Below are 20,049 nucleotides of genomic sequence, written 5' to 3'. Positions count from 1 at the left end.
CTATCCCATAGGATTGGTGTGAAACTCTGAAGTAGAGGGGAGGGGGGATAGTGGAGCACCCACAACCATCTCGAAGAATCTCAGTTACTGCACAAGGTGAGTTACCTTCTCTTCTTCTTTGAGAAGAAGGTGACTGTTGAGTACTGCCCCTTAGTGGAGGGGAGGGGGTTCGGAGTTGGTTTATGTATGGTGGATAGCACTGAGAGTCCAAACTGAGCGTCTACAGTTGATTGTTGTTCTAAAGTATAGTGTTTAGTAAAGGTATGGGCTGATGCTCAGGTAGCTGCTTTGCAAATGTCCAATATTAAATGATGGGCACATTGTTGAGAAAGACCACAGATATTAACATTGCTCTGGTGGAGTTTGTGCATACTCCGGAGGGAGCTGTCAGATAGTGGTTTTGGTAACACAACTGGATACATGTCAATATAGATTTGAATAGTCTTTGTTTGGATATAGTTTGACCCTTTGATCATTCTGTTGTGAAGAAAGAGTCTGGATGATTTTCTAAATGTTTTTTTTCTTTCTATATAGAACGCGAGAACTCTGTGGACATCTAACGTGTGAAGGGAGGCCTCCCCGCTGTCTGTGTGTGGTTTCTGGAAGAATACAAGTAAGTAAATGGAATTCTTTAAATGGAATGTTGATGCGACCTTGGATATGAATTTAGGGTGTGGTCACAGAATTATTCTCTCTTTGAGGTGTGCGGTGTAAGGTAGGTGTGCCATTAGGGCACCTAGTTCTCCCACTCTTCTTGCTAATGTGATGGCTACTAGGAAGGACACCTCCATAGATAAGTGTAACAATGAACAGGTTACAAGTGGTTCAAACAGTTTGCCCATGAGAGCACGGAGAACAAGGCTGAGGACAATGGTAGAGTATTAAAAGTGAGAATTTTTCTAATTTGTTTTCACATTTTAATTTTTTGAGATCTTACACATTTCCTGTATTTATTTACAGAAGGCACAGAAGTTACGCACATCCATGTCTCTGCACATCCTAATGGATTTTTTCTTTTTTTAAATTTCTACCATTTCAACCTACTTATCTTGATTCAGTGGCAGTACATATTCTTGTGACTGTCTCCAGATCTAAAATTTGGCAATTTTTCATCACTCAAAATAAGAGAAAAAGAAACAGTATAATCCATATTTTGTAAACTAACAAACATTTTCCTTTTTCAAGCACTAACGGGATATTTGACCCTAATGTGGCTGTGAAAATCCTGAATGTCCTGAAATGCTACAATTCACCCTGAGTTTACACATTTCCTTTCTCCATCCCTCTAAACAAATTCTCAAGCTCATTATTGCTATTAACAATTTTAGCATCTGGCTTTTAAACAGATATCTGTATTAGATCTACTATGTTAATCTGAAATCAGTAGGACATATTTATTTTACCTCCAAAAGAGATTCCTCAAGTTTAGCTAATTGTATCTTCTTGTCTTCTTCTTGTTGCAACAGTTTTGTCTTCTGTTCTTCCAAATCTGGTTTTTCATGCTGGATAGTTAAAGCTAAAAGCTAAGAGGAAAGCAACATATTCAACAAGGAGAATATTAACCTCAGTAATACGTATGCATCGATTTTGGCCATGTATGCTAGCCAATGTTTTTAACGCATGCTTAAACACTAGATAGTCCAGTATCGTAGCCTTTGTGTATGTAAAATACCGTGATGATAAACAGAATACATTATGAGAACAGGGGAAAGAATGGACTTCAAAGGCTACATCTACACTCCAAGCTAGGGGCGTGATGCCCAGCTCATGTAGACTTACTCATGCTAGCTCTCTGAAATAAGCTAAAATAATAGTGTACCTACTGAAGCACAGGAGCAGTGGCAAGGGATAGTCAGATGCAGGGGCAGCTCCAGGCACCAGCACATCAAGCGCGTGCCTGGGGTGGCAAGCCACAGGGGGCGCTCTGCCGGTTGCCGCGAGGGTGGCAGTTAGGTTGCCTTTGGCGGCATGCCTGCAGAGGGTCCGCTGGTCCTGCGGCTTTGACGGACCTCCCGTAGGCTGCCGCCGAATCCGCGGGACCGGGGACCTCCCGCAGGCAAGCCGCCAAAGGCAGTCTGCCTGCCATGCTTGGGGCGGCAAAATACCTAGAGCTGCCCCTGGCCAGATAAAGTACAAACCCACCAGAATCCCAAGGTATGTTTATCTGCACTGGGAAGCACGCACCTAACTCATAACGTAGACGTAACCAACAAGTAGATCCAACAAGAAATAATGGTAATTTCTTCCCTGTTTATCTGGCTTCTTCCAGCAACTTTATACTACCCAAACAGTCCTCCTACTAATGCTGCTCAGTTGTTTTCCTGTTTTCAGCAGGCAAAGATGAGTTGTATGTCTGCTTAGTGTTTTACCTTTTTCTCCAATGTCAAATTTTATGTTTGTTAGTTTTGAATAAACTAGCTTCCCAAGGAGTATTGTTTTGAAATGATGAGGGTTTTTATTTTCTAATTCCTCCTTTTTTCTAGTGGCCCTCTATTTGTCCCACTTTTCTCTAAATGTCATAAACCAAAGTCTCAGCAGCTGCCAGCAATTTGGTGGAAGACCTAACACATTCAGTCTTAAGGTTTCATTGATCTCTTCTTGACCACGAACATAAAGTATTTTGAGACCAGCAGTACAGTTTGGCAAGGATAGAAGTCTGGAGAACTGTTTTGCTAAAATTTTAAAAGCACCATGAATGCTCTTACAAATGCAACTAATAATTTAGGGTTTAATCTGATTCAGTTGAAGTCAATGGAGAACTTCCACTTACTTCAATAGGTGTAAAATGGATGAAGACTGTTACCACCTGCCAGTCTATGATTTGCTTGTAAGGTACGTTAAAAAAAAAGTTACAATTTTATTTTAATTTAATTATTTTAATCATTATTTTATTGTTTAAATTTTTGTGCTGCATTATATCCCCATAGCTCTCACAACAAATTGGAGATTGCAGCTATATTCCATAAGCAGGGGCCTCTGCCAGGTCAGAAGTCAAGGTGTATCCAGAGATGAATGCAGCCCAATGTCTATTAATTATTATTATTTTATTATAAGAAATGTTAAATGCATACCTGTCCTCTTAAACCACTTCTTGTAGTAGTAAAGTTAACTTCAGTAATAATGGAAGCTGCATCAGGTGGAATAAAGGGATTTGGGTTTCGCGTTGACAGAAATAGGCGGAATTCTTCATTATAGTCAATAATTTTGTCACCTATTTGTATAGCATATCGTGGTCCTATTAAAAATATATACATATTATCCTAAGTTTGATTAGGAAATTCCAGAATTGTCTGAAAATAAATACCTACTATGTGAAAAAACTTGAGAACCAAATGTTAGGTTTAGTTTAAAAGAAATAGTCTTATAAAACTAACAAAACCATTTTCATAAATATTATAAAAAATAAATTAAAAGATTTTTATGTTATGAACTTTCCCCTATATGGTTGGAAATAAAAATACAGCAGCATCCTAGAAGTGCATTAGAACCAGATACTAAAAAGACTCAGACCAGTCTGCTTTTGGGTGAATAGCACCTGGTCCTGGTGATTTATTACTGATTAATTTATCAGTTTGTACCAAAACCTCCTCTAATGACACCTCAAACTGGGACAGTTTCTCAGATCTGTCCCCTAAAAAGAATGGCTCAGGTTTGGGAATTTCCCTCACATCCTCAGCTATGAAGACCAATGCAAAGAATTCATTTAGTTTCTCCGCAATGGCCATATTGTCCTTTAGTGTTCCTTCAGCATCTTGATCGTCCAGTGGTCCCACGGGTTGTTTAGCAGGCTTCCTGTTTCTGATGACTTAAAAAAATTCTTGCTATTACTTTTTGAGTCTTTGGCTAGCTGTTCTTCAAATTCTTTTTTGGCCTTGGCTATCTTCCTGAATATACTATGAAATGTATATCAGTTTTTCGTGCATTTTATCCCACCAGCTGACTGGATCTCATAGCCTGTGGATAACTATTTTCCCGCTCCATCCTCATTTTGATGTTTCTCTTTTCCTGTAGTTTTCTAAGAAAATTAAAGAGAAACTGCAATAATTAACAATCTAAAAAGCTGATTTCCAGCCTTAAGTTAAAGCACTTCATTTTTGAACTCTGTAAGGGTCAGAGATCCCAAACAAAAGCATGTGCTTCAAAGTATGACTAGAAAGTCAACTTAAACTTTAGAATGATTCAATGTGTCTTGTTTTATCCTATTTGACAGAACTTTAAATATGTTTAAATATTTCTAACACAGATCACACATTACATGAGTAGTGGAAGGTAAACATAAAAGAGCAAAATCCTAACCAACATTCATGTATCTATAAAGTAGTAAGTTAAAAATTAGATTCTGTACTATGTACATTGATTTAATTCACAGATATCTAAAACAGCTCTCCCTCAAACTGTCAGGCATTTACCTTGAGCAACAAGATCTTTTCTTAACAGCGGATAAAGAACTGGCTCTACTCCATCCATCTCCTGTAGAATAAGTGTTTTCCCAAATCTCACTGCCAGCTCAAGAGCAGTAATGAAGCTAGCATCCTGTGTAAAAAAATTAATGCCTATTAATGTATTTAGTTCCTTAATATTAATATATTTCTTAGTCAATTGTGGAAACATTAAATATTGTGCAAAGAATCTATCTCTCTTTAAGAATGCACATCGTAAGATTATTTGGTCAAAAAAAGTATTGTAGTTAGCCGTAACTGTTATACATTAAATATATTTGTCTCTGCATATTCACAGTCTAAGAATAACATGTCCTGCCAAGCAAGTCACTGAAGAATTTAAAGCAGTAAAACTGAAATGCAAGGGACATCAGATCAAGTGATCTGCAACCAAGAGCACAAAACACATTTTTACTTGACTATCTTTTGGTACCTCTCTACTACCAGTGTCATGGAGTATATATCCCATGCAGGCCCATCAACCAAGGGGTTAATTCAGGTATTACAGCCAGACAGGCTTATGGTGATTAACTTGGAACTCAGTGGAGTGAGCAGGCCTGCCTTCCCCTACTGAACCCTGGGAGATTTAAGGCCTGAAGGAGTTTCCAGACCCCCTAAGCACTAGGACCAGCTGACCCAACCAAGTATAAGGGGAAAATCCATATACCCCGGGGGGACTCAGGCAACAGGAACTGACTGACTGACCCACCAGAGGGAGTGAATTCTGGGGCAATGTTCCATCCGGCCAAAAGCAGTTCTGTTGCATCAATTCACCAGCTCACAACCAGGAAACATTATTAATAGTCGAAAGCAGAGAGGAACTGATAGGGGCTATGCCAATTTGCAGATGCAGTATATCTGGGAATAACTATTATGTAGTCTTCTTTTCTTCTTTGTGAAGTTGTATCTGTGGATCTCCACTGTAGCAGTCCAGCAAACATTGACACTGCTGAATAGTAGACATACTACCTATTCAAGAGAATAAGCACTGCTCTCCCAAAATTAGTATCTGCTCATGTCTCAGAATAATGGAAGAGTGGCATGAACTTCACATGCCACCTTTCCAAATTTCATCTTTAGACATATTGTAAAGACAAACTGTAAAGCTGTTAAGGAGAACCTGAGGACCCTGAGTCCTTCTTGCACACACAATCTGATGAAGCTTAGATAGTTTCTGCCACAAAATAGCAAGGTCTTTGGTTCTCTCTCCAACACCACAAAATGGCTTTCAAGTAGACTCTCTGAAGGGTATAGTTGTTAGGATCCTAACAAGGACAGTCAGGACACGGGATCAGAGCTGAGTCAAACTAGAGGCTGACGGTAGTGAAGGAATTCATAGTCAGGTTCCAGGACAGGGTCGATATCAAGATTCACAGTCTGAGTCGGGTTTCAGGGTCCAGTTCAGAAGGCAAAGTCCAAATCAAGCCAAAGTCAAAGCCAAGAACTCAAGAGCAAGGAACAGGAATGGTCATCACAGCTACAGGATATCCACACTGTTGCCTGGACATTCCTGGAATGCCCATTGGGTTTATATATGGTGAAGAGCCAATCAGGAGCAATGAGGCTGCTGCCTGTCAGACTCCTTGAGGCAAGACTATCCATGGTTTATGTCCACAGCAGGTCATGAGCAGTGGAGCACATGCTGATCACAAATGCTGCTGTGCGGCAGCTTAGGGATGTTAGCAGCTCTATAGGCTTTGGTTCTAGACCCACAGGGCCTTACAGTAAGTAGTTCTCCATGGTAATAACCAATAGTCTTTTTTACATCTAAGCTACGAAACATGGCTTTGTCTGGTAAATCATAGGACTTCGGAAAATCTTTAGTAAAGAAGAGATTAATTCAGATTAAAAAGTCTGAGACTACTTTAGTCAAAAAATTTGGGTGAGGTCCCAGAGTACCTTATCTTTATTTTAAAAAATAAAAAGAGCATGAAAAAAGTTCATTATACGAATTTGCTGTTATGAAATCATTCTGTGTGGAAGCAATATAAAGCATGGGATAAAGTAAAGGATCTGGCCTTATAATTTTAAATAATCTGATGTCTCTGCTACTCAAATCAACCTATCATTGCTATTAAATATGCAAATACCAATAATTTTATTTTTAAAATTAGCTAGAGCACAACATTTGTAAAAACAGGTAAACTTCTTAATGTTAAAAGTATGTAAAGTGTTAATTCCATTTGCCAATTTTATATAATCTTTTGGTACAATATATATAGTTAAAGGATTTCCCTGTAGTTTTAGAAACAGTGAGCCAGCATATGTAGTTATTTCTTCCTAGAGCACTGTGTGAAATGATATAATCCCAAGAACCTGGCTACATCAGTGAATACTATCACACTTCCCCTTAACCCAGACTATGGGATCCTGGGGCCAGCAAAGCTCAGACAGAATTGAAGATCTAGAATTAAGAGTAAATACTGGACCTGTTGGTTAATAACTTCCAAGCGAGAATCTTTCAAATGTGTCTTCAACCATTCTGTAGCCCTTGAAGAAGGATCTATTAAAAAGGGACAAAATCGACTCTGGAAAAAAAAAAGTTATATGCTACAATCTGGTTATAGGACAAAAATATGAAATTAACAAATTTTTTCATCTCCAAAAAATACAAATAACACTGAACAGTTAAAAATTTCAACAGCTGTTTTTATTACTGAACTGCTTGAACAAAGAAGGCAGCCTAATAACAGAACCACAGAGACTGATTCTGGCAGAAAGAAGACTTTCTTGGACTGGTCTATTTTAGACAGGATTACAGTAGGAAAGAATCCAGCATATTGCTGATAACATGTTAATATAAAACCAAGTCTGCAGTATGAGGCTCTCTGTCCACATCCCACTTTGGGGTTTGATGGGAGTAGGAAATGTGGCGTTTGAAGGAGACAAATTAACAAGAAGAAAGGGAGACAGGGATTCTGCCTTGGGGAGGGAACGAATACTTGGCTCCTGTATCTCATTTTAAAAACAAAAGGCCAGACTGAGGGCTGGTCCAGACTGGGGGGGGAATCGATCTTAGATACGCAACTTCACGTAGCTGAAGTCGAATATCTAAGATTGGATTACTCACCCGTCCACACCGCGCGGGATCGATGTTCGCGGCTCTCCGTGTCAATTCCGGAACTCCGTTGGGGTTGATGGAGTTCCGGAATCGATATAAGCGCGCTCGGGGATCGATATATCGCGTCTAGATTAGACACGATATATCGATCCCCGAGCAATCGATTTTAACCCGCCGATACGGCGGGTAGTCTGGACGTGGCCTGAAAATGGACCTCAGTGCATGTGTCCACTAGGAAGGTGAAATAGCAAGATTTGCCAGTTACTTGGCCCACAAAACAGCCAGTCATAATTTCAATTGTAGAGATTGTTCCTTCTGTGAGGCGGAAATGCATGTTGCATGAAAGGGGATGAAACTACTCACTATAGTAAGCTTAACACATGAGAGATAATAATTGGGAGACTATCCTAGAAAACAGTGATTGAAAGAGCAGCAACTCTGAGAAAAAACAGGAGTCATAGTGGACAAACAACTCAACATGAGCTACCAGTATGATGCTATGGCAAACATCGCTAATGCAATCCTTGGATGTATAAAGAGGGGAGTAGTGATTAAGAGCAGGAATGTGATTTTACCTCTGCTGAAATACTGTGTTCAGTACTGGTGCCCACATTTTAAAAATTATTTTGAAAAAACTGGAGAGGTACAGAGAAAAGCCACAACAATTATTTGAGGGCCAGAAAAAACCCTATATTTAGAGGCTTAAACAGCTTACTCTGTAAATAAGATCAAAAAGAACACTGAGATGTGTTTTGTTTACAGTATAAAAATACCTTCACAGGAAGAAAATAACAGGTACTAGAAGGTTCTTTAATCTAGTGGAAAAAGGTGTAATAAGAATTGATGGCTGGAATTTAAAGCAAAACAAAGGCAAATTAGAAATAAGGCACAGAATTTTTTTTTTTTTAACAGTGAGGGTGACGTCTAGATGTCTTCAAGTCCTCAAATAAAGAGAGTGGATATCTTTTTAGAAGATATACTTTAGTCAAGCGCAAGTTATTGGGCTCAATACAGGAGTAACTGGGTGAAATTCTATGTCATATGGCTCATACTAGATAAACTAATTGTCCCATCTGGCCTTAAAATTATGAATTTATAAATCTGTAAAAGTGTTTGCAGGAGGTGGCCATTTTTTATATATCTTGGCAATGGAATGGCTGATATGACAAAAATGCACATTTACAACACAGTGGATAATTCTCAAAAATTTGTAAGTAACGCTAAAGATTACTCATGTTTGGTCTCATTTCATGGACAGAGGGCCTTTCCTTTTGGATTTTCAGGTAAAAATGATAAAAGCAAAAAAGCAAAATGCATAGATGAGGGAACAATTTTATTCCTTTCATTTTAGACAAATCAGAGTTGTAGATATAACAAGTAGCATAAATATTTTATTTTTGTAATGTTTGTGCCTTCAGGAGTACTAAGAAGATCATAAAGATTGAATGAGGTTATCAAAGAACCTAGAAAAACCATCTGCTTCACCCAGTTGCAGAGAAAATGTCTCCAAGGGAAAAAACAAAAAATACAGAACTGTTTACCTGCAAGATCACAAGAGCATTTTCTATTGAAAGGTCATCTGAGGGTAAACCTTCACTTTTCCAAATTAGTTGCTCACTCTCTGTGCACAGAAACCGCCTCATATCAAATTCTGGCAAATAAAAGATGGATTTATTAATTATACACCATGTAGCTGTGCTGACATTTATATTCTGTTGGTATTACATGTCAGTAGTTACAAGAGTTTCTGCCGTATACAATATAGTTTGGTATATTTCCTTTATAATTATTTTTTTTAAATTCCTGATATTTTCTGTATCTCTGATGTTACAGGAGAGTGTTATTAATACATAAAAGATAAAGAAATGATTGTGTTCAGACCATCCCTCATTTTTGGGATAGACAAATTAACCATATTCCACCAAGTAAGGAGATCTATACTTTTCTCCATTGATTTCTCTGCAAGTGTGTGCTTAAATGCAATCAAAAGATGTTACACTCTGTTCAGGTTTATGTCTCTGTGAGTTCTTGGGAAGACATACACCTGAAAGAAGAATCAATTTTTGGCACATTCCCATCCAGGGATAGCAAACTCAGATCACTGATGATTGCCAAAGCTGTGCCTACATGTAGCTACCATACATAAGAACGGTCACACTGGGTCAGATCAAGTCAATCTAGCTGAGTATACTGTCTCTGACAGTGGACAGTACCAGATGCATCAGAGGGAATAAACAGAACAAGGCAATTTTGAGTGATCCAACCCATCATCCAGTCTCAGCTTCTGGAAGTTGCAAGTTTAGTGACAACCAAAGCATGGTTAATAGCTTTTAATGGACCTGATCTCTATTATTTCTTTTCTGAACTTAATTATACTTTTGACCTTCACAGCATCCCATGGCAACGATTTCTACAGGTTGACTGTGCATTGTGTGAAAAAGTACATTCTTTTGTTTCTTTTAAACCTGCTGCCTATTAATTTCATTGGTTGATCACTAGTTCTTGTGTTACATGAAGGGGTAAATAATTTCTATTCACTTTCTCCATACCATTCATGATTTTAAAGACCTCTATCATATCCCCCCTTAATCTTCTCTTTTCTAAGGACAGTCTCTGTCTTTTTACTCTCTCCTCATATGGAAGCTGTTTCATACCTCTAATCATTTTTGTTGCCCTTCTTGGTTCCTTTTCCAATACTAATATTTATGTATTTTTTGTTATATAGTGGCATGATGACATATTCTGTCTCTTTAATGGTCCCTTTCCTAATCTTTTTTAGTATTCTATTAGTTTTCTTGAAGGCAGCTGCACACTGAGCAGATGTTTTCAAAGAACTATTAACAATCATTCCAAGATCTCTTTCTTGAGTGGCAGTAACTAATTTAGATCCCATCATTTCATATGTATAATTGGAATTATTTTTTTCCAATATGAAAGTCGTGTTATTAAAGTCTATCAAAGCATTATGAATTTCCAAAAATTATAAACAAAAATACGTATTAAAATTATCAATATCTCTCACTTTGAAAAATTAACAATCTCTCTCACTTGTCTTCATGTCAAAGAAAATAAAATACATACTTTCAAGACCAGCTGATTTTGTCCACTCATCCAAGCTAATTTTTCGCTGATCCTCTGGAGCAGCAGAAAGATAAGTTATGAAAGCAGCAGCCAACTGAGCTCTTTTAGGCAGAGTGGCTAGTTCATCTGTGATCTCTGAAACCTAAAAAAAAAATAAAATAAAAGGTATGTAGTGGATTCATGACAGATGGCACCTTCATAGCCAAATGTATGGAGTGATGACCAGTCTGCCACCCTACAAATATCCGGAATGGGAACTCAAGGCAGAAAATTCACAGAAGACACAACCAACCTGGCTCAGTGAGACACCATTTTATTAAGAGGTACATCATTGGTCAACCGGTAGCATAAACAAATACAACCGGAAATCCAAGAAGAGATCATCTGGAAAGAGAGAGGGTGGCCCTTGACTCTGTCTGAAAATGTGACGAAGAGTCGAGACAAAGACCTGAATGGTTTAGTCCGCTCCAGGTAAAAAGCCAAAGCTCTTCTAACATCTAAATGTTGATTAAATCTGATGGCATTTTTCCTCCCCTCTGCTCAAATGAGGCTTTGGAAAAGAATGCTGGTAAATAAATTGCTTGACTCATGTGAAATCTGGAAACCACTTTAAACAGGAATTTAGCATGAGGTGGAAGGAAAACCTTGTCCCTAAAGAAAATTGTATAGAGTACCTCTGATAGCAAAGCTCACAGCTCCCCTACTCATCTGAAAAGCTACTTTTATTGACAGGTGCAAACAGAAAAAGTTGCTAGCAGCTCAAAAGCCAGGACTCATCAACTTTGCTAGCACCAGATTTAAACTCCACTGAGGAACCAGACTATGTATATAACACAAATACTTTAGAAACCTGACGGACAGAGAGTTCAAAAAAATTGATTGGTTATCCACAGGAGAGTGGAAAGCTGAGATAGCTGCCAGATGGACTCTGATGGAACGAAGTCAATCCTTGGTGTTCCAGAAACAAAAGATAATCCAAGATATGTCTTATTGGAGCTTGATCTGAGGGAATACCTCTTTATATGGACCAGATGGAAAATCTTTTCTACTTAGCAATGTAAGCCTACTTGAAGGCTTCCTGCTATTCGGTGGCACTTCTTGCACACCCGTAGAATAAAGTCTGTGTCAGCCATGAATCATCCACACTCTTAGGTGGAAGGCCTGAAATTTGGGATAACAAAGGCTGCTGTGGTCCTGGAAAATGAGATCTACATCTCTTAGAAGCAACAGTGGAGGTCTGACCAATAGGGCTAGTAGGGTTGACAGCCAATCTCAATGGAAACACACAGAGGCTATTAGAATAAGATGAGCAGAATCTTGCATTCCTGCCCCAAGTCTTATCCAAAGTCAAGCAACTGCAGGGAGGATATAAAACATAACTGCTGTGTTGTCCATGAGCACCAATAAGTTCCACCCCTGATTTGTGGAAGGAATGCCATACAAGCCAGATGGATGGCTCACAGCTCTGTGATATTTACATGGAGACTCAGATCCTAGGGAGTCCAAAGGCCCTGAATCTGAAGTGAGCTCCCCAACCTAGATCCAATGTATTTATGACTACAGTGAGACCCTGTTGCAGAGGATCAAAGTGAACTCCCTCACAAATATTCATAGGTTCTGTCTACCAGTCCAGGAAGAATAACACCTTAGTAGATTCTTGGAAGACTATGACTATATGACGACGGGCTGGTGAATACACCAAGGCTATCCAACCGTGTAGATATCTGATGTAGATGTAGATGCAGTTTTAGCATGCTGCACCACATATGTGCACACTGCCATGTATCCTAGAAGTTTGAGACAGTTCCAAACTGTGGTGATAGGGTGCACCTTTATATCTAGAGCAATGAGTTGCATCATTTGGAACATCTTCTGTGCAAGGAAAGCCCTGGCCTTTGTAGAGTCCAGGACTGCTATAATGAATTCTATCATTTGAACAGGAGACAGGATGGACTTCTAGATGGACTTAGTAGCCCCAGCATGTCAAAAGTGGATTAAATAATGGCTGGAGAGTACCTGAAACCTCTGATTAGCCAGTCATCCAGGTAAGAGAATACCTGGAGTCCTGAATTTTGCAGGAATGGCACTACTAAAACCATACATTTTTCTGAAAATGAAAAGTGCTGCTAATAGTCTGAAAGGCAGCACTGAGAACTGGTAATGGAATCCGTTTACCATGAACCTGAGAAATTTTCAGAGGCTCTGGTGAATTGCCATGTGAAAATAAGCATCTTTTATTGATGCTAAGGAATTGATAATAGACTAGAGTGACCATCTAGAATTTCAGATCTAAAATAGACTTCCCCCATTTGCTCTTGGGGGTAGGAAGTAGTGGGAATAAAATCCCTTCCCTCTGAACGACACGGTCACATCCTCTATGGTCCTGTCATAAACAGATAGTTAAGAGTTAATGGAACAGAAGTACTTCATATCTCTTTTGCCTGTAAAGGGTTAACAAGAACAGTGAGCCTGGCTGTCACCTGACCAGAGGACCAATCAGAGGACAGGATACTTTCAAATATTGAGAAAGGGAAGTTTTTGTGTGTGCTGTTAGTTTTTGATTGTTGTTCACTCTAGGGGCTCAGAGGGATCAGACGTGCAACCAGGTTTCTCTCCAGTCTCTTCGATACAGGCTCTTATAAGTTCAGAATAGTGAGTACTAGGTATATAAAGAGAGTTAGGCTTATGGTAGTTTTCTTTATTTGCAAATGTGTATTTTGCTGAAAGGATTTTAATTTGTACTTACATACTTAGGCTGGGAGGGTATTCCCAGTGTCTATAACTGAAAGACCCTGTACCTATTCCATTTTAAATTTACAAAGGTAATTTTTGCCTTTGTTCTTTCTTCAATTAAAGGTTTCTTGTTTAAGAATCTAATTTTTTTTTATTCTAGTGAGACCCCAGGGGACTGGGTCTGGATTCACCAGGGAATTGGTGGGGAGAAAGGAGGGAAGGGGGAGAGAGAGGCTAATTTCTCTCTGTGTTAGGATTTACTGTCTCTCTCAGGGAGAATCTGGGAGGGGAAGAGAGGAGGAGGTGGGAAGGTGCATTCTCCTCTCTGTTTTAAGATTCAAGGAGTTTGAATCACAGTGATCTTCCAGGGTAACCCAGGGAGGGGAAGCCTTGGAGAGGCAACGGTGAGGGAAAGGATTTACTTTCCTTGTGTTAAGATCCAGAGGGACTGGGTCTTGGGGGTCCCCGGGCAAGGTTTTGGGGGGACCAGAGTGTACCAGGCACTGGAATTCCTGGTTGGTGGCAGCGCTACAAGTACTAAGCTGGTAATTGAGCTTAGAGGAATTCATGCTGGTACCCCATCTTTTGGATGCTAAAGTTCAGAGTGGGGAATTATACCATGACAGGTCCCCACAAGGAGGAGAGACTGAACCTCCTGAAGTAGCATGCGCCCAGTTCTATATGCTTACGGTCCCTCTGACCGTAAGGTCACAAGCACTTAGGAAGAGGATAGGTGGTTGGCAATAATAGGGGTCAGGAAAGATGGCACTATGGGAAGTGGTACACTGCTCTCAACCAGTGGGTCAAAATGACTGCTTAGATGATCCAGGTTGCCTAGAAGAGTTGGCAGCTGAAGAGATGGATGGAGGAGAAGGATGCCTCTTGCAACCCTGACCCTCTTTTTGGACGGTCCTTGGAATGCAGCGAGAATGGCTGACACTTTGGGGAATGTTGTGGAAGGAATGGCTTTCTTTTTGCCACCGGTACATAGATCCCCAGAGACTTAAGGATCACCCTTGAATCCTTCAGGTTCTGAAGCCTCTCATCAAGCTTTACTGGAAAACAGCAAGAGGCCTTCAAATGGGAGGTCCTGAATTATTTGTTGCACCTCCAGGGGGAGGCCTGATTACTGCAGCCAAGGTGAACATCACATCATGATGGCAGAGGCAATATCTTGAGCTGCAGAGTCTGTCACATCCAGGATCACCAGCAATGCTGTTCTGACAACTTATTTGCTTTCCTCCACCAAAGCAGATAACTCCTGCTTTGCCTCATCAGGAATCTTGTCTTTGAATTTCAGGATATTACCCCACAGGCTAAAGTCATAATGACCTAGCAGAGCTTGCTGGTTTGCAATCCTGAGCTGTAAATCTCTCATGGAATAAAATTTCTGGACAAACAAATCTAAGGGTTTTTTTGCTTCCTTTCCCTTTGGAGTAAAGGCCTGGTGTCCTTGCCTCTCCTTTCTGTTGGCAGCCATGACCACAAGAGAGACTGGAAGAGGGTATCTGTAAGAGTGCTTGAATCCCTGTGAAGGGACATAATATCTCTTCTCCACTCTTTTGGCAGTGGGAGGCAGAGAAAAAGGAGTCTTCCATAAAATCCTGACAGGCTCCAGAATAGCTTCATTTACAGGAAAAGCTACCCTTGAGGGTCCTGCAGACGCTAAAATGTCCACAAGCCCATATTACCTTTCTTGTACCTCTTCTGGCTGGATAACTAAAGCTGCAGACACCCTCTGCAACAAGTCCTGATGAGCATTAAAGACATCAAGAGGTGGGGAGGTAGATTCAGCCACTACTGCCTTATCGGGAAACAAAGAAGAAGAGGCTAAAGGTTGTTGAGGAGGTCCCTCCTCTAACTCCTCTAACGGGGATTTCCCAGCACGCAGCTCTGTCTGCACAATACTAACCCCAGTACCGAGGGAACAAAGATGGTGACTCTCCTATAGATGCTCCCAGCACCTGGCTGATGTAGAGGTGCAGGAATGGAGCAGAGAGGCTTTGGAATGTGGAGGGAAGCTCCAAGGGGTCCAGAAGGTATCCAGTCCTCTGTAGGTCCACAGACACATAGAACGCTGAGGCTGTGAATGGTACCACAGCAGACAGGCACCCCACTGAGGCTGTTGGGCAACTTCAGGTTGGAACACAAAGGATCCAACTTCTGAATCTGATGTAGAGTCCATTTCTCGTGACCATGAGGGAGTTGAACCTGTTGATACTGGGGGAAAGGGGTTCCACTCCTGGAGAAGGGGAAACCAGTGAAATTATTGTTGGCTTACCTCTAGATGCAATACATTCTAGAGATGCTGCAAGAGTAGAAGTGGCCGGTACCGAGTAGTGCTCTGGGGCTTAAGCCGGGACCGCAGGAGTGTGGTTCCAATATCTATTCCATACAAGGCTCTTGAATCATAGGAGAAGCCAGTACCAACAAGTTAAGCAACAATTTGGCTGCCTCAAAACCCTGGCATGCTGATGGCATTGGAAAGGGCTGCCAAGCCTGCGGTACCGAGAGGTGCACTGATCTTTCAGGGATTATTCTCAACAGTCCCTTCCTGGGTTCTGGAGTCAGCAATCCCTGTTGTCTCACAGATTGCTTTTGGGAGGTATGACTGTTTGGAATGTCCCACTAACACCTTGTGAACACTCCGTGCCTTCCTCTTCGAGGGTCCCATTTCCAATCTTAGGAGACATATGCAGTCTCTTCTTAGGCACCAGTGAGGTAGATTTGCCTAAGAACTCTGTCAGAATGGGAGGAAGCACTCCTAACAGACATGGATCTGCTCTGTACCCATTCAGAGCAGGAAGATTCTGATGGTGGACAAAGTGCAGACTCCATGAGTAGGTACTTGAGCCTGGAAACCAAATGCGATTTGAACCCTCTACAAATGTGACGTTTGTCACTGACACACACCTCTCCCAGCCACTTAAGGCATCTGGGATGTGGGTCACTCACTGGCATAGATCTGTTACATGAAAAACAGGCCTTGAAGCCAGGAAAACGGGGCATCAGTCCAGTATCATGTCCAGTGTCCCACCAAGCACCGGTAACCCCACACTAAAAAGATAGCACATTCTTAACTTAATCCTATAACTTACCATTTACAGATATATTATACAAGACTAAAAACTATTGCACAGCTACTATTTACACTGTAAATCCAAAAACAGTGTAAGGGAGGGAAAATATAAGAAACAAAGATTGCTGCTCCAACAACAACCATCACTAGAGCTAGGAAAGAACTGTGGTGGGTCAGGGCAGTGCAGCCCTTTATACTTTTGTGCAGTGGCACAAGGCACTGGAAGGTGTTAACGCTTCCCCGATAAGTATTGTCAAAGGATAAATCTCTGACAACTGTGTATAAGCCACATACACACCTATGGTGGAATGGACACTTGCAATCACTCGAATAACTATAAAATTGTGACATTTTCATGAGTAGAAAAGCCACAGGATCATTTTGGGGGCTAGATTCTCAACAGCACTCACTTTCTGCTTAGTGTAGCCGATGGGGCATCTCCAAAGAAGCTAGCTGCAGCTTCACAATTCCTTAAATGAGGATTAGCAGAGATGGATTGAGAGAAAATATTCTTTTTCTTCCCAGTGTCAGTTGTTACCAAACTGTGATAAATTACATACACAAGATTTCATAAGTAATCTATGATTTTGGGTGCCTCCATTTGTGAGTTCCCAATATGAGATACATAAAAGCTGATTTTGAGAGATTTCTGAAAAATCAAGCCTGTTCAAAGTGTCTCAAAATTGGGCACCCAAACCCACTAGACACTTTTGATAATCTTGGCCATAAAACAGTCACATGACTGCTGAGACTCACAACAGTTTTACATCATTGAAATTACAATACATTTTATCATATTAATTAAATAATGCATTTTGTGCACATTCAGACCTTATCTGACAAGAAAACCTAAATAATGGAATAGGAGAAAGTTTCAGAAGAAATTTAAAATCAAGCTTTCGAGTGGTGACAACAGCTTTTAAATATAATGGAATAAACATTTAGGAGCTGCAATACAGTGCCACATAATTTATATTCCATAAACACATTGTATGATCAAACAATTACCTTTTAAAAAAGAAAAGTATTAAGTCAAGTTTTTTATACAGTGGCATCTATTTTATGAAAGTTTCTGCAACAAACCTGTGTGTTCCATCTCTTGTGTTCCCTATCAAGTTGATTAATCAGTACCTCTGCGGCTTTGAGTGTTTCTTGTGCTTTAACGACTTCAGCTTCAAGTTTAGCTGCTTCAGTTGTTCTACTCTGGAACCTGTAAAAAAAACATACTTTTAAATTATTGTCAAGAACCATTTGGTACACTTTATTAAAGTCAAATTGAAGGGCTCCTTTAAAAAATGGAAGGTTTTGTTTAAGTTCTAAAATCACGAATCCCTCATATCCTGCTCTAAATACCCAGCCCAAACAACTAAATTGGGTAACTGTTCAGATAGGAAGAAAAGAATCCTCCACTCCAGACTACAGAGCAAATCCTACTCCACAATGTTTGATGGTAGATGGATCCAGGCAGTGGTAGATGCACTGGCCCCAGCCCAACTCCCTTATGTGACAGCGGTCAAGCAGCACCCACAGAGATGGACTCCACATCACACAGACGTTGTGTATCCCTCCACAAACTCCTGGAATCCTGCTCTTACATCTCTGAAGAACAGAAGTGTGTTTCAGCCCTTCTGCATCTGAATGGGACAGACGTCAGATTTTCCCCAAAGTACACAATTGACATTGGCAGATACAATAAACACACTATAGAACATAATACATGAAAATAATTTCCTCCTTTACTTAACAGTCAATACCTGACTTGATCAGTTTATGATTTTAAGCCTGATTCAATGCCCACTAGCTCAATGAGTGACTTTACTTTGGTGGGTATCGAATTGGTGCCACTATGAGGGGTAGGAAATGCCAGCTCTCTGAATTACTGTACATATTAGAAACATTATCAAATGTAACATGGGAAATGGCAAAATATTGAAGTCAAGTCTTGGCAGGTTTTTCTATTCTCCTAAAAACTTGCCAGAAATGCTACTGACATAAATTAACTATTTTGGCTAAGTAATATCTCATATGGGAACTGCATACATTTTGAAATATGAATTGAAAAGATGTGTAATTTTACCATGACTTTTATAAGTAGCTGTAGCAGGGTGGACCCCTGCTCCTGCCCTGAAGGGGTTAAAAACAGGCCTAGGAAGGGGCTGTGGCTGGAGAAAGCAGCCTTTAGGCTGGGCTGATTGGGGAAGTGGCTGCAGCTGGGGCCACGCCCCAAACTGAGTAACAGGTCTTCATAAGAAGGCCACGGGAGCTAGAAGCAGTCAGTCTCTCTCTAGCTATAGAGGGAGATGGGCCTGGCTGCCGGGGGATAGAGGCAAAGTACTTGAGGGGAGCAGGGCTGAGGATAGGCTGAGGAGTGGGGGAGCTCTAGCCTAGAAAGCCCCAGGCTGTGGCCTAGCATTAGGCTAAAAGGTACTGGGGGTTGCAGAGGCCAGCCTAGGGGTAGGCAAGGGCAGCAGGTCCAAAGCCCGTTGCCTATGATGAGTGGCTGATACTGCAGTCTGCCCCAGTGAACAGGGGTTAGATGGAGACTAGGCAGTAGCCATATACTGAGGCAAAGTGGGGACAGAGGGTGGGGGTCCCCCAGGAAGGGGAAACCTCAGAGAAAGGGGTGACTGCTTGGGGGCAGCACTCCATGTAAAAGGGCACCGGGTCCAGGGAGGGACACAGGGCCAGAGGATAGGTGGATCACTGGCCTGCAGAGGGCGCTCCGGAGCTGGAACCAAGCTAATTCCCAGAAGTAAACAGCAGGAGGTGCTGCAGGGGTGAGTCGGCCTGTCTACAGTAGCACTGTACATATTTTCTGCTGAAATACACTTTACAATACCTTTATAAAGGAATTCTCTTTGGTAAATTTCAGTGATTAACCCTATAGAGTAGAATTTTGCTAACTCACACTAGTGACTCCAATACAGGGCAAAATGCTGAATTTTGTGAATTATTAATGAAAAAGAAAAAACTGCAATCAAAAAGCAAAGTTAATACTTCACAAAATGTAGATGTTCATTCATTGGTACTTCATAATATGTGCTAACTATACGTCCAAATATGCTAGTAAATGAAATGCAGTATATTTTGGAAAAATAATATACAACAACTTATTTGTAAAATAAGACACTTCACTGAATCATCTAGTTTTAAATCTGTGCTAAGCAGCTGGCAGAAATCACTAATATTTTTGTGCAAATGATGTAGTGAATGGGTTAGTAACATCCACATTAGTGAAGCTTTAATGTACTTCTTATTGTAACGGACATACTTAGCATCAATTATTTTTCCTTTTTTTAAATGAAGGAACTAACTTCATAAAAGCCCTTACATCAGATATTTCCCTTTCCCTCTTTGTATAGTGCTGGTTATGCTTGGAGCTGTGTACATAATTTTGTGTACCATAATAAAAGGTTTGGTTAAAAATGAATTTGAGTAAAGAAATTCCACCATAAATTAGAAAAAAAAGGCCGTTCTATGCCACTGTGGTATAACAGTGCCTGACGGGATGGTAAAAAGAAGAAAGGGAGATACTGTCACTGGTTGGTCCCAATAATGAAAAATGTCTTACTAATAAATTTCCTTTCTGCTAGAAACATCTCCCACGATTCTGGGCTTCTAAGTTGCTCTCCAGTCTCTGAAGCTTATGGCAAGGA

The 20,049-nt window shown here is 40.5% G+C and overlaps 1 protein-coding gene across 1 annotated transcript in view; it reads right to left on the bottom strand.

Moving 5' to 3' along the window:
- The window catches only part of DYNC2H1 (dynein cytoplasmic 2 heavy chain 1), a 362,438-nt gene that overhangs the window by 204,290 nt on the left and 138,099 nt on the right, over positions 1-20,049 (bottom strand). Inside the window, 7 exon segments of the mRNA XM_030560509.1 lie at positions 1,404-1,523; positions 3,072-3,235; positions 4,410-4,533; positions 6,869-6,967; positions 9,042-9,151; positions 10,582-10,723; positions 17,477-17,603. Coding sequence (XP_030416369.1) covers positions 1,404-1,523; positions 3,072-3,235; positions 4,410-4,533; positions 6,869-6,967; positions 9,042-9,151; positions 10,582-10,723; positions 17,477-17,603 — 886 coding nt within the window.

Source organism: Gopherus evgoodei, chromosome 1 (assembly GCF_007399415.2).
Source record: "Gopherus evgoodei ecotype Sinaloan lineage chromosome 1, rGopEvg1_v1.p, whole genome shotgun sequence".
NCBI classification, from domain to species: domain Eukaryota; kingdom Metazoa; phylum Chordata; order Testudines; family Testudinidae; genus Gopherus; species Gopherus evgoodei.
This window is presented reverse-complemented; position numbering and strand designations above follow the sequence as displayed.